Below are 16,376 nucleotides of genomic sequence, written 5' to 3' on the forward strand. Positions count from 1 at the left end.
TGGGGCATACGCCATTTTAGGCTTTTGGAGGTACGTACACTTTTAGTATGAATCCTAGGCACAGTTTTATAAATGAGACCCCTGGTCATTCTAAACAACAATCAATCAATATAAACATTGAACACACTCCTCCTACACAATGATATCCTGGACTAAAGAACAGACATACATCTGTTTTCAGCGTCTTCCTATCATTAGCTCAGTCCTAAAACAATACAATCATAGTTGAACAAGACAGCCTCAGAACCTGCTGTCCCAAAGTTCTTTTCCCCCAGTGATTAAGAACTCTCATCCTGTAAGTCTCTCCAAGTCAGGAAGTCATAACACTCCTGAAGTTGACCATCCGAAATGGTCAACTGACCTTCCTGGGTCATCACCCTCAGAAATAGTTAATACAGATCCCAACAGTTCCGCTTTTTTCAACCTCTCAACATTCTACAAACTCAGCCTAATTCTCTACCCTCACTGCAAACAGCATCAGTTGTTATTGGGTGTGCACACGCCTTCGGCGAGCACAACCATTGTAATCTCACATATATATTATTGTGTATGTTAAGCTTTGTACCTCTTATGGTTGAATTAATATAAATCAATATTCATAATATTTTTAACATGGGTTTCCAATGGAGTTTTCTTTCAAATCCTTTCAAACTTCTTAAAACTTCTTCAACTTCCAAATCCTTCTTTCTTTCAGCTAGAGCCACCATTTAAACTTTAAAACGTTGACAAAACCCTAAACTATTTTTATATAATTCAGCTTTTTGATATATATCCAACTTTTTTTTATATCACTGATTATGTTTCATGACTTTTTCAAACCGTTTCTGAGATTTACATGGATGTCGTTGAAAACATATTTCTAGTTTGCCAGCATTGCCACAATATTCGCTCTTCATGCATCGTTTTTGGATCAATAGATAGCTAATTTTGTGCTGGTTGTAGACAGTTGTCTGTGGAATCTAAAAGACTTACTCATTTGTTCAGAGCCCCACGAAAGCGAGACAAAGTCCAACTCTCGCCCCATAGAGTCCAATGCAAATGTGGTGACAAATTCGTCACAGAAAACAAAAAATAACAACATTTATAAACTGCCGTTATAGTCGTATTTCTGAACGCACAGACATATAAAGGACATCTCTGGTTTCAGGGAGTCTTGGAAAATATCTTTATTTTTTGAATTGGACGTATAGTTTTGCGTCAACGTTAACTTGTTTGAGGTGTGGATTCTTGCTAAATTTCTGGTAGTCTCTGCCCTCAGAACGTTAGCAATCATAGCTGCACCATCACCGTGGCAACCACACAAACAAGCGCCAGTCTCTTACACAGGTGATTGGTATTAGCTGATTAGTGGAGACACAACAAGCGATTCAGTCAACTCTTCTCATTAAAAGACTAAGAGCACCACAACACAACTACTACCACTACTTAGTGATGGGCAAATCGAGGCTTTTCGAAACACCGAGACAATTGAAACGTTTGAGTCGGGGCCTTTGAAACGCTCAAACCTTTACCCAACAGCAATATCTGCTGGCATTTACGAGTTTGGCATAACCAACAGTTTTATAGCAAATTCCACATAGGTTGTGTGATGAGCTGTGTGGTTAAGCGGAATTATTGCCGTTCTGCAATGCAGACAGTGTGGTATCGAATACCAGAGAGATCTTTCTCATTCAAAAATATAAATGGCCCAAAGCATGGTTTTTGAACAGTTTGAGACGGTAAACAAAAAATATACATTTTCATATGTATATTCATACATCTTTTGCATTGTTTCCAAACCAAAATGAAGGCCAAAAATATATATTGTTAGTCGAGTATGGATTTTGGGTGGATGTGTGTCATGAATTCATAGGGCATTGCAAACACTGCACCTTGTTAGGGGAGACCAGATCAAAGTGCTCCCACACATGGGACCTTTGTCTCTTGTTGGCTCTATACTACAAACTATCTACACTATTTATCTGAACTATCTATCAAACTATCTATCAACTAATACTGAATATAAACAAACTATGGAAACACACAATTAACTAACTAAGGCAGCACTAAACTATGAATAACTACACTGAAGCTAATACGGATAATATCTATACATATATAAAAAAATACATTAAAAAACACACAACAGCACACAAACAGACAAATGAACAAACAGGATTTCGCTAATGGCACACAAGTAACTCACTTTCTCTAACGTTCTCTAACTGTCTCAATCTCTCTCAAACTGTTTCAAACTCTTTCAAACTCTCTCAATCTCTTTCAAACTGTCTCAAACTCTCTCAATCTCTCTCAAACTCTCTCAAACTCTCTCAAACTGTCTCAAACTCTCTCTATATTTCTCAAACTGTCTCAAACTCTATCTCTCTCAAACTCTCACAAATCTCTCAACCAAGGTCTCACACATTCAAAACCTTTGGCTTTGCCGCCTCATTTTATACCCCGACACATCAGAGTCTTTTGGCAAGTGCGACACAGGTTTCGTTCAAGATCACGTCACAAAACGTTTCGAAACATTTTGCCACGTGACCGGAAGTGTTTTAAAACCTGTCTCGAAACGTTGTTCCGATGCAGTGAGTGTTGAATGTGTCGGGACAGTATCGACACTGTAGTACCGAGCAGCCCATCACTACCACTACTGATACTGCTATATCTTATGCCACACTACAACTACTAATTCTGAAGATGCTGCTAATATCTATTTTGCTAACTATTATGATAATGGTACTGTTTTGTTCTACTACGTTACTGAGTGCGTTCACTTGACCATGAGAAACCCGATAGCAATTGTCAGTTTATGCCAATAATACGATTACTCCGTTTACATGTGTAATTAGTAATGCGATTACTCAAACACGTCTAGGCCTACATGATTCTTTTTATGAATCGTTGTGCTCCACAGACAAAACTTGCACCATCATTCTTCTGCAACAAAGTGTCGCCGTGTCTTCCTGTATCAGCCCTACTGCTGTATGTTTCCTTTAAATCAAAACATTGAATCCTACTAAGAAAGCCGAGTAAACGTACTCAATGATAGGCTACATCTGCTTCTGATATTACTATCCCAACTATAATTTCAACTGTTAAAACTATAATATTCTTGTTACAACGATAGCCAACTTCTTCTTCTGTTTAACAGTTCAACTTTCAGCTGCTCCCGCATTGTAGGTAATTTAAGCTCTTATAGCTTTGTTGATGCAGTTCAGCTTCCACACTGCCTCTTGAAATTTAACTATTTGTGAGAATGCTGCTTTTCAACATCTCAGTTCTTTCACCGCTTTTTGGCCTTTAACTAGTCCTGCATACTTTCACCAATTCCTACAATTTTGGTATCAAAACGTTCAGCTCCTTCAGGAATGATGGCTATGACTTCTGGTATTTCTCACTTTTATACTTTTTAAAGAATTAAGGTTTCTGTGCAAACTCTAAATATCTTCTCCGTTTTCAATTTGAAGTTGTACATCTAGCTTATGTAGGAAATCTTCCATTGCATCCTCTCTAGCTTCACGCCTTCGGTTATTATTCAAGCCTACGGTGTTAATACATTCCACTTTGACACACTTGCAAGAAATGATCTGCAGGTTAGATGTTGCATGATCTTTTTATTTACTATAAAAAAAACTCACCAGGGACAACGACAACATCAGCAACCCTGCACTATGAATTATTATTTTGATGTAATCTTAAATTAAGTGTCTAAACAGGACTGGGTGTGCAGGCACGCATATAAGTTTCTCCTCCGTTTTGAGATTCTAGGTTAGAAATGTTGCCAGTCTGTTGCCAATGACCAGCGGTTGCTACGTTTTTCCAGCAAGTTCCAGTCATTCCAGTGTTGTCCTCTTACCTTCAAATTAGTTCAACCCAGACTTGAGCAACTGGTTTTCTGCTCAATTTTCACATTTTCCTGCAGCTCATCTTTCTGAAATGTTCCCCTTTTTGTTTTGCATTTTTCTTCTTCTTTTCTTCCGTTTTCTGCCTTCATCTTGCTCCACGTCCTTTCAAAAATACATTTCACAGCAGTATCTTCCAACTGCCAGTACTGCCAGCATTTTTCCCCTCTTTTCTGTACTTTTCTGCCTTCATCTTGCTGCAGGTCCTTTCTAACATACATTTCAGGCCTTTTGAAACTCCAGCAAATATTTTTTTGCTAAATGTTCACATTTTTATGCATTGTTTCTCTTCTTTCTGATTTTTTTCACTTTGTTTAGCATTTTTCTTCTCTTTTCTGTAGTTTTATGCCTTCGTCCGGCTCCAGCCCCTATTTAAAATACCTTTCGGTCGCTTTGAAGCTTCAGCTTATAACTTTCTGAACATTTTCACAATTTTCAGCTTTTTTAGCATGGTCAGCTATTCCCATTCAGGTTTTCAGCATTCTCACTGCTGTTTCGCAGGAACAGCCTTTTCTAGTTATTGTTTATTTTCGCGCCCCTAAGGCTCAGTCAATATTTGGACTACGTAGACAACGGTGGTGTCAAAAGTTTAGTCTTGGTAGCGATTGCATTGCTTCTATACGGATTTACGTTCCGTTGCACAGTTTAGGAGGTTACAACGTTTTTGTGGGGACAACGTGCCTTTTTTCGACGAAGGGTAACCTGTGCTAGCTACGTCACCACGTCAACACACGTTAGCAACGATGCATGGATACAACTTGATAAAGACTTTCTAGCTCGCAAATTGGAGCTTGGATTAGGAGTGAAAAATACCACCCACAAAAAATCAAAACCATTTGGCTTTGTAGAGAAAGCGATTTTGAGTGGAACTGCAATCTCGGATTTTTGATTTAGGTCGTGACAGTCTTTGAAATTTGAGCGAGTGCAGGTCGCCCGTGAGACCGCCTAGTCTTTTAGGCGGCAGCCATGCTACAAAGCCTCATATAGTAGTATTTTTTTTAGCTAATTTTATAGTTCAATTTTAAACGAAAAAACAGAAAGAGGGAAATGTTATGACGATATGACTATTGTGAAAACAGCCAGGTGGTGAGATTTTAATATAGGTTGCTGTAAAAACGTTGATTTGTTTGCTACGTGAGAGCCTGTCAGCCTCCATTGACGATTGCAGAAGCAATGTTGTCAACAGTGTTGACACTCAGTCAACTGTCGATCTGCGTGTGGTGAGTATTTACTTAATTTCGTACCAGGGTCAATTCTACATCTAAATGGACAGCAGTGTTTTAAAGATATGGCGATTGCAAAGACAGCCAGCGGGTCAGCATAGTTTGTTATTTGTGTAAAACTTGGAATTTGAGTGAGACTGCGTCTTGTTTTGACGTTAGCCACAGAGTCACAGACTCGGCTCGCTACACTGGCAGTGTAGTAGGCTACAGTACTGTCTTCAATGCCACAGCTATGGCTAAACTTTATTATGTCTTATTACACGGCTGTTCTTAATACTGTAGAATGCTCCATTCACTTGAATGGGGCTTCCCAACGTTCTGCGGTGAACAATTTTCTCATATTTGACCGTTGCTATGCATATTTGACAGCTGTCAAGGGAAGTGGCCTTTTTGCCTCGGATTCACGTCTTTCATGGCACTCCGCAAGTAGTCCGGTAACTTTTCAACCCCAGCGTACTCTGTTGCTTAGCGACGTCAGCTGATTTGAAGCCTAAAGAACGTTCCAAGTCTATGAAGTTCAAAGTATTTGGTGAACTATTTCTCTGCTGATCAACAATACGAATGGTAACAAATACACTGTAAAAAGACACACTGTGTTAAGTTATTTTTGAAACTTATTTTTCAAACTTATTTACGTTTTGGGGGGCTTATTTTCAGTTAGCAGACGGTACTATTTGAATCACAATTCCATCTGAAATACTGCCAGTGACAACGTTGTTACAGTAGCTTGTTTCAAAGGGGGTTCCTTGTTTCAAAGGCTGTTCTTAATGAATTATGCAATATGAGTACTAAATATGAGTAGGCTAAATGCTTGATTGAAATATAAAAATATCACTAGAAGGGAAAACGGACCCACCTGCAACTAAAGCAAGCAAGCACACCCTACAATTTCTCCAGAAATTGTACCCTCTCTAGTTCCATCATGTTTCATATCAATGAACCACCTTTAAAACATTAATTGTAAACACATCCTAAAATTATATTACATAACCTTCTACAGGCTGTCAGCCCTTCACCTCACAGAGGAAGGCTGTGCTTCTCTGGCTTCAGCTCTGAAGACCAATCCCTCCCTTCTGAGAGAACTGGATCTAAGCAACAGTGACCTGAGGGATTCAGGCATGAAGCTGCTCTCTGCTGTACTGGAAGATCCACTCTGCAAACTGGAGACACTGAGGTCTGTAATCATGTTCAAGGGACAATTAATAGTTACACATTGAATCATATTTTTTATTTATTTAGATAGTGTGGTTGCTTATTGGTTACATTGGAACTGTATTGGGCTGAGTGGGACCGGGCTCTTTCTGAAATCCACAACCAACTCCACTGTCTACAGAGGGTTGAGCTCCATATAGTTCTGGCTGCACCAGTTCATCAGATGGTCAACTTCCCACCTGGAGGTGAACTCATCCTCACCAGAGATGAGTCCCATAATAGAGTTCAATAATTCCATGAGGAGTACTGTGTATGTGGTCACTACTGTCTGAACCAGTATCATGAGGAGTACTGTGTATGTGGTCACTACTGTCTGAACCAGTATCATGAGGAGTACTGTGTATGTGGTCACTACTGTCTGAACCAGTATCATGAGGAGTACTGTGTATGTGGTCACTACTGTCTGAACCAGTATCATGAGGAGTACTGTGTATGTGGTCACTACTGTCTGAACCAGTATCATGAGGAGTACTGTGTATGTGGTCACTACTGTCTGAACCAGTTGTCATTGTGATTTATCCCAGAGGTATCGTGCGTGTGTGTATGTGTGTGCGTGTTTACAACATCAGCCCTGGATAAAAAAACACAACAGGATCTCCTGATGTTGTAAAAGCTCCTTCACATAGGTGTCAAGCAGATGGTCACCAGACCTTGCGTCTCCACCTAGTCCTTGTCACACAGTATCTCCTTAAAACAAACAAACCTCCCACATCTTCTAGTCTTTAACATATGCTCACTCTTCCCAGGGTGATAAGAAAGCCTAAAGTCTAGTTTGAGGGCTCTGAATGCTAAGCATCTGTATTGTTCATTAGTTGGTCCTGTAGGTGGACTCATCAAAATTTGAAAAAAGAATGGATGAAAAAGAAATCAAGGGACATTTAGAATAGATAAAAATGTGCGATTAAATGCGATTAATCGCGAGTTAACTATGACATTAATGTGATTAATTGCGATTAAATATTTTAATCGTTTGACAGCTCTAATATGTACACATCATTCAATTTAGCTGCTGCGGCTTATATAACGGTGCGCCTTATCGTCCGAAAATTACGGTACTCCATGAGGAGTAATGTGTATGTGGTCACTACTGTCTAAACCAGTACTGCGTGAGGAGTACTGTGTATGTGGTCACTACTGTCTGAACCAGTATCATGAGGAGTACTGTGTATGTGGTCACTACTGTCTGAACCAGTATTCCATGAGGAGTACTGTGTATGTGGTCACTACTGTCTGAACCAGTACTGCATGAGGAGTAGTATGTCTGTGGTCACTACTGTCTGAACCAGTATCATGTGGAGTACTGTGTATGTGGTCACTACTGTCTGAACCAGTATTCCATGAGGAGTACTGTGTATGTGGTCACTACTGTCTGAACCAGTATCATGAGGAGTAGTATGTCTGTGGTCACTACTGTGCCTACCATTCCCAAACATACCAAAGCATGTAGTGTGTTACTGTATCTCATTGGTGAATTAATCGTTTCAGTTTCATGTCACAATAACACACTTTCAACATGATAATATATTAATTGATAGTTTGGATCTCATCATGTGAATTGTAGCTATGCATGATCTGGACGGGACGGAGGCTATAAAAGGCTGGAAAAAGTAAGTATTACTTAAAATAAACAGCTGGAGGAACATCTTGGTCACGAACCCGGCTCAGGGGTTGAGACAGAACAAAGGGGAAAACATGCGCGAGAACTATATGCTGTGGTAATTTATTAAAGAATACTAATTTAACACTAGAGAGGGTACAATGTCGTGCTTGCCGGTTGTGGGTTGCACAGAGGTCAGTTTTTTAATGACATTTTTACAACTGATATTTCTGTAGGCTATATTTTATATAAAAAATGCATAGCCTACTTATTATTGATAAAGATTACATAGATTTAAAAGCATAATTTTTTTCTGCTCATTTACAACTCAAAATACTAAGAGTGAAGAGTAGAATGAAATAGTTGTCTTCTCATTTCCCCTGCAAGAGGGAGCAGCCTCATAGTTGAATCAAAACGAAAACATTTGGCATACCAGTGTAAAACTGGACCTAATATCTATGACTTAAACATAATTTTAAGTTTTTTCCTTCTTGTGATATTTTCAGGCATTTAGCCTACTCATTTATTCATTAATAAAAAAAAAACCTTTGAAGCTTATTCTAACGACTTTAACGGGCATATAGCTATCTCAGATGGGATCGCGATTCAAATAGTACCATCTGCTAACTGAAAAATAGGGGGAGCTGCGCAATTCTAGCCTAACGTTGTCATACTAATAATTTTCTAGTCAGAATATGAGTCTGAGAACTCTCCGTTGGGCTGTGAGCAGGGTTGCCAGGTCTGTGTGACAAAACCAGCCCCAAACCAGCCCAATGTCAGAACTCAAAATATGCCCCTGCCAAACCATATACACTGCTTTTAAAGTCCAACAGCATTGCTGTCATTGCCAAATCTATTGTAATATCTACAAAGTAACACCAATTGTTTAGTATGCCAGTTTTCAGGAGGTTTTCTCAGGAGACTGAGAGCATTAGGCATGTGTGCACACACACAGTGCATGTGTGTATGTGGGCGTGTCCCATGTCCATGTGTGTACATGCTGATCTGGAGTCAGTTTGGTAGGATTTGGGTTTAAATAAATTCTCATTTAAAATATGGATTTTTATGATAAGATATTAATGTAATTTGCATGCAAAATACGTCTACCCGCGGCAAAATATTCAACCCGCGGCAACACTTCAAAAGTATCCCAATTCCCCTCCCTAGCGCCGCTCATGAAGGGTAGTGTTGGTTATGTGCCGCCGATTGACTTCCTGTAAACAGCTGTGCCTGTACTGTAGAGATGTTTTTGTTAGCTACTAGACTAGGCTACAGCGTTGCAGTGAGTTACACTGGTTTGAAACCAAAGGTCATGATAATTTCACCCACACATCGTTTACTTGTAATCTAATGTCATAATAAATCCTACAACGAAAATGTATTTGTGAGTAATGTTTATTTTAACGATTGAAAACAGATGCATCATAGACCGCTGTAGTATGTGTTGCCCGGGCAACAGAGGCTAATGTCATGATGCTAATTCTTCAATGAAATAGTAGACTAGCTACTGTTTCCGAAAGTAGATGTACTCCCTTAATAATATCAGCTTATATTGTACATTACACATCACAATTGTGTGTCATATCACAAAGTAAAATGAGCAAATAGTTATCACCCAGGCCTCTTCACTTGTGGCGTTTCTGCAGCTGCCTTGCAGTAAAGCAGTTAGCCTAGCTATCTCCCAGAAGTTAACAAACTGCTAAACTAATGTTCTGCTAGAGTAGTCACGCGAGTTTTCATGACGTTAGTGACGTTAGTAGCGTCAGTGACTGTGGCTAGCAAGTTAGCCACCGTTAGCTTAACTTTTGCCAGAAAAACTTAATTAAAACCTAAACCGTGCAACAGAACATAAATCCCAATAGAACCAACGCAATCGTGACCAAGACGAACCTTTTAGTTTTGACATCGACGTTGTCTATGTAGTCCAAATATTGAATGAGCCTTAAAGGTGACATGACATGCTGTTTTTGGATGCTTTTATATAGGCCTTAGTGGTCCCCTAATACTGTATCTGAAGTGTCTTTCCCGAAATTCAGCCATGGTGCAGAATTATAGCCACTACAAGTAGTCCCACAATCAGCTTTCCTCAAAACGCGCTGTTTCTGTGTCTGTAGCTTTAAATGCTAATGAGGAGGAGAGGGGCGGCAACATGCGCTAATGTTTACAACGGATGTAGCGCAATGGCTCGTAGCCCCCGTTGCTGTAAGATGGCTCGAATTTAGCCATTCTCATCTGATCACCCTGGTTTGCAGAGGTGCACACTCAGTCATTTCAATGTGGAGAAAGGCGGATATCGCGAGCCATAACACCAACAGCAGAACGGTTATCCAAATAACAAAGAAGTGTACAACACTGGCGTTACAGCGTTTGTATTCACACACACACTTGATGCCATCTACCTTTACATTAGCGACAGTAACTCAGCTGGCTCGTAGCCCCGTTGCTGTAAAATGCTTCGAATTTGCCCATTCTCATCTGATCACCCTGGTTTGCAGAGGTGCACACTCATAATAATTTCAATGAGGGGAAAGGCGGATATTGCGCACGCCATAACACCAACAGCATAACGGTTATCCAAATAACAAAGAAGTGTACAACACTGGCGTTACAGCGTTTGTATTCACACACACACACTTGATGCCATTTATTTTTACGTTAGCAACAGTAACTCAGCTGTTAGCTGCAGAGCTAATGTTACAGCCACATTCTAAGGTTAGCAAGCTAGGTAACCATATACAGTAAAGCAACAAAATGATATAGCTTTAGTTAACTTACTTGTCCAAGGTTTGTAGCTTGACCAAGGAGATTTAGTAATGATCCAGAGGTGGAGGGCTAGTTTTGTGTTGGCTGAAGTTGAGGAAACAGTAGTGGCTGAAATGTTTGGCGCAGACATGCAAAACTTTTGGAAGTTGTGTCGGCGCATTTCCAGCTAAAATAAAATTGAGATATTGGTTGTGCAGAGGCTCGGATGAAGGAATTAAATAAAGATTTGTGCTTGCATTTGTACATCCAAGCACTGAGCAACTGTTGTGCTTCGTGTGTTTGCTCGCCATGATGTCTCTCCAGGAAAAACCGATATTGCACTTGCCCTTGCACGGTGGTACTGTAGCTCAGTTTCTCATGGGCGGGCCAGATGATCTGGGCGGGCAAAGCAGAGAGAGGGGAGGTAACCTTTCTCGTATCTACGTCACTTGGAGGAGATTTTCAAACAGAGCATTTGAGCCTTAATTTTGTCAAAGGCGGAGAAGAACACCCAGAGCTTTGTTTAGACCTATCAAAAATTCTAGCCACTGGGGGACTAAAGGCAGGCTAGGGGAACTCATATTAATGTTAAATAACCTCATAAAAAGAAGTTTTCATGTCATGTCACCTTTAAGGCTCTTGCACACTGAGTCCAAAATTCGTATCCGAAATGTTCGCACGTTAAAAAATAAATACGACCTCACGTTATGTCAATCGCGCTTGCACACTGCCTCCGAAACTTTCGTCCGTAAAAAAAAAGTTCGGATCGGGTTCGATTTTCTGTGTTTTTTGCATCCGTAGCCAGCATTTTGATAGGTTATTTGGCAATTCAGAGCCACCGTACAAGCAAACGACAAAATCCAGAATGGCGTCTGACAAGTTGATACACCTGGTAGCGACAGTCCATAAGCTGCAGCCAGATTTGGTCACAAGTCTCCCTCACATTCTTCCCTACAGTGCTGATGCCCAACCGAAAACTGCTGCCGATGGTGGTGAATGAGTCCCAATGAGTGCTCAGATACCTAAAATGATACATATAGCCTATTATTATAGCACACAAAATGATTGTGTTGTATTGAATGTTTGTTTCAATATTGTGTGTGTGTGTGTGTGTCCTATGTTCTAGCAAATCATCAAACTGATCCACTGACATTCGGAGGTACATTTTTAATTTCTCCGGATAATTTTTGAGCTCCTTGATAAGGAGATGAAACTCTCCTTCCTCTCTGCGCAACTTCAGGATTGGATGGACCCAATATTTCCTATTTCTCCTAATTGTTCTCTTTTTAGTAAGAGAGAGGGCAACAAAACCATCCTCACTGCTTGACGAATCCATTTAGTATTTTTTCAGTTTTTTTGCAAACGTTTAATAAATATGCATCGGACTCAGTGTGCAAGGTGTCTGTGCGTGACGAATTTTAGGCTGACGAATACGAAAAAAACGCATACGAAAAATTCGGACTCAGTGTGCAATGGCCTTTAGGGGCGCAAAAATAAACCATAAAAATAATAATTGTTTCTTTGAATCTTTATTCAACTTCTTCATATTCTTCTATTTCTTCCGCGACACCTTTCAGCGCCTTCAAATCTTCAGCTATTAAAACCGTTCAGCTATCAACAAATTCAGCAGTTTCAGCTTTGTACCTCTTATGCTTGAATTAATATAAATCAATATTCATAATTTTTTTACATGGTTTTCCTATTGAGTTTTTTTTTCAAATCCTCTCCATCCTCTTAAACTTCTTCAATTTTCAAATCCTTCTTCTTCCTCAATCCTTCAGCTACAGCCACCATTCAAACTTTAAAATGTTGACAAAACCCTACTAACAATTTTTTTTTAATATCTATTCAACGTTTTTTAATATCACTGATTATGTTTCATTACTTTTTCAAACCTTTTCTGAGATTTACATGGGTGTGTACGTGAAAGCCTAGAGTGCAGACTGAAACGCTTAAAGTGGAGGGGAGCTTCGAAATCAGTTTCAAAAAGTATTTATAGTTTGCCAGCATTGCCACAATTTTCGCTCTTCATGCTTCGTTTTTGGATCAATAGATAGCTAATTTTGTGCTGGTCGTAGACAGTTGTCTGTGGAATCCAAAAGACTTACACATTTGTTCAGAGCCCCACGAAAGCGAGACAAAGTCCAACTCTCGCCCCATAGAGTCCAATGCAAATCTGGTGACAAATTCGTCAGAGAAACCAAAAATAACAAGATTTAGAAACTGCCGGTAGAGTCGTATTTCTGACCGCACAGACATATAAAGGACATCTCTGGTTTCGGCAGAGTCTTGGGTCTCGGAAAATATTTTTATATATTTTTTGGATTGGACGTATAGTTTTGCCTCTAGGTTAACTTGTTTGAGGTGTGGATTCTAACTAATTTTTTGTTATTCTCTGCCCTCAGAACGTTAGCAATCATAGCTGCACCATCACCGTGGCAACCACACAAACACGCGCCACTAACACAGGTGATTGGTATTAGCTGATTAGTGGAGACACAAGACAAGCTATTCAATCAACTTGTCTCATTAAAAGACTAAGAGCACCACAACACAACTACTACCACTACCGATACTGCTATATCTTATGCCACTACTACAACTACTAATTCTGCAGATGCTGCTAATATCTCTTTTACTAACTACTATGCTAATGGTACTGTTTTGTTCTACTACACCACTGAGTGCGTTCACTTGACCATGAGAAACCCGATAGCAATTGTCGGTTTATGCCAATAATACGGTTACTCCGTTTACATGTGTAATTAGTTATGCGATTACTCAAACACGTCTAGGCCTACATGATTCTTTTTATGAATCGTTGTGCTCCACAGACAAAACTTGCACCATCATCCTTCTGCAACAAAGTGTCGCTGTGTCTTCCTGTATCGGCCCTACTGCAGTATGTTTTATTCAATCAACACATTGAATCCTACTAGGAAAGACGAGTAAACACACTCAATGATAGGCTACATCTGCTACTGATATTACTATCCCAACTAATTTCAGCTGTTAAAACTATAATATTCTTGTTACAACTAGCTAGCCTACTTCTTCTTCTGTTTAACAGTTCAACTTTCAGCTTCTCCCGCATTGTAGGATATTTAAGCACTTAGCTTTGTTAGATGATGCAGTTCAGCTTCCACACTGCCTCTTGAAATTCAACTTTTTCTTTGATTGCTTCACAACGTTCAAACTTATTCTCCCGCATTGTATTTAAGCACTTAGCTTTGTGAGATGATGCAGTTCAGCTACCACACTGCCTCTTTAGTGTGACTCACACACAAAAATTAATTTAAGCTTGCAGGTATTTTCTCATTTCTGTATTTTCAGCCATTTAAAAAAAATAATTTCAGATTTCAGCATTCCAACGCATTTTCAGCAGGAAATGCCTTTTCTAGTATTTATATGAGATAACAATGGTTGTGCCCTTGCCGAAGGCAAAGCACACCCAATAATACAGCAACAAACACTTACGTTATGGAATGCACAAGTGTAATTATGGTCACATCTTCTGCCTGGGGCAGTGATATCAATAAGTCATTTTCTGCCAGGTTCCCCTTCTTGATTTACATTTATTCATTTAGCAGACGTTTTTATCCAAAGCGACTTCCAGAAGAGAGCTTTACAAAAGTGCATAGGTCACTGATCATAACAACGAGATAGCCCCAAACATTGCGGGTAATCAAAACATGAAGCATACATTGTGAAAACTAAATAAGTCCCAAAGGAAAGAACCATAAGAGCATGTAGTTAAATAAGATACAAATAAACAACATGAACCTCGAAAAGTGCAAGGGTGTACCTGTGGAAAAAATCAAGCAACAAAAATATATTGCACAGCAAGTACAATAGTTTTAAGTCAGTTACAACTAACCAACAAGAGCAACAAGTCTCTCAATAAGACTCATTGTGATCCTGGAGGAAACATCAGGTCCAGCCAAACATTCCTAAGTGCCGTTGTACTCCTGGAATAAGTGAGTCTTAAGCCTTTTCTTGAATGTGGGGAGACAGTCAGTGTCTCTGATGGAGGTGGGGAGTTGATTCCACCATTGAGGGGCCAGACAGGAGAAGAAATTGTGTTAGGACAGGGCGCTCTTGAGCGGAGGGACCACCAGACGGTTGTCAGAAGAAGACCGTTGGTGGCGGGTGGGGGTGTGAGGCTGGAGGAGAGACTTGATGTAGTCGGGTGCAGTCCCGTTCACCGCTCGGAAGGTCAGTACCAGGGTCTTGAATCTTATACGGGCCGTGATGGGAAGCTAGTGGAGGGAGAAGAGGAGCGGGGTAACATGGGAGCGTCTGGGTAGATTGAAGACCAGGCGGGGTGCTGCGTTCTGAATCCTTTGGAGAGGGCGGGTTGTGCATGCTGGGAGACCGGCGAGCAGCGAGTTGCAGAAGTCCAACTTTGAGAGGACAAGTGCTTGGACTAGCAGCTGGGTAGAATGCTCAGACAGGTATCTCCTGATCTTCCGGATGTTGTAGAAGGTGAATCTACACGACCGGGAGACTGCAGCAATGTGGGCTGTGAGGGAGAGCTCGTCATCCATGGTCACCCCAAGGTTCCTTGCAGAGGATGAAGGGGTCACTGTGATTTGGCAGCACTGTGTTGCTTTGTGCCTGTATTATATGTCTGTATTCCTGATGTTTGCATTACAATATTTCACGCAAGAGGAGCAGACAAAGTTTGTAAGATTATTGTCTGCTCCTACGTGAAATATGCGGCTCTTGTTTTGTCCATGTTTGAGATTGGACATACGGTTCAAACACTCCCCTTTTATGTGAATGCGCGCGTCTCTAGATTGGAAAGATCTGGACTGAGTTAAAGAGTTTATTGTTTATTGTTAAAAGGTTCCCCATTAGCTGTCACCAAAGTGGGACAAGCTAATCTTCCTGGGGTCCAACAAAAAGAGAACAAATAAAACGTACTTAACAATGATCATGTAAAAGCAGAAACATTGTAGACATCATTATAAACATCACCAGAAATCACTCAGAACAAATCATTACAGCACACATTCATTACTCCATTACAGTTTTTTACAATCACTTTGACACAAATTTCAGAACCTTGATGTCCTTTTTACAAAACTCTAGACACAAAACTCACAACTGATGATCAAAATGCAAATTTTTCAAAACGCTAATTTTCAATTGCTTGGATACAATACACATTCACCTTAGACCATTTGTTCATTGAACTATAATCATCTGTTCAAAATGACACAACTAAACATCAAAGCATCACCATTTCAAAATGCAAATTCACTAGGGCTGCAACTAACAATTATTTTAGTAATCGATCAATCTGTCGATTCTTTTTTCGATTAATCGATGAATCGGAATAAAAAACAAAAAAGCATTAATTTCCAACCCTTTATTCAAAAACAGAACTGACAGTGCAAATTCACAGTGCAAAACATCTTCAGAATGTGCACTACAGGCACACAATTTTGAAAAAGTTATTAATATTAGCGTGGATTTAATGCTATTTTCAGAGATGAGCAATTTATTTGAGTTTTGTTTAAAACATTTTTGAAAATTGAAAGGTTGTGGAAGTAGGCCATACTTTATTAGAATAATCTGGTGTATATGTAAGATTTTTGACACAATTTTGAAAACAGTTAAGCAAGGATTAAGCTATTTTCCAAGATTAGTGATTTTCTATCATTTTATTTGAAACTTAATTGAAAAAGTAAAGGCTGTGGAAGTATACTA

At 39.7% G+C, this 16,376-nt stretch overlaps 1 protein-coding gene across 5 annotated transcripts in view; it reads left to right on the plus strand.

The window, feature by feature from the left end:
• Window positions 1–16,376, plus strand: part of LOC146274026 (NACHT, LRR and PYD domains-containing protein 12-like) — a 55,968-nt gene that overhangs the window by 17,234 nt on the left and 22,358 nt on the right. Inside the window, exon 6 of one of the 5 annotated variants that reach the window (XM_084704434.1) lies at window positions 6,111–6,284. The exons of the other annotated variants lie outside the window; for them this stretch is intronic. Coding sequence (XP_084560560.1) covers window positions 6,111–6,284 — 174 coding nt within the window. The remainder of the gene's footprint in view (window positions 1–6,110; window positions 6,285–16,376) is intronic. 5 annotated transcript variants of the gene reach the window in all.

Source organism: Hypomesus nipponensis, chromosome 9, assembly GCF_054491055.1.
Source record: "Hypomesus nipponensis isolate SF chromosome 9, ASM5449105v1, whole genome shotgun sequence".
Lineage (NCBI taxonomy): Eukaryota > Metazoa > Chordata > Actinopteri > Osmeriformes > Osmeridae > Hypomesus > Hypomesus nipponensis.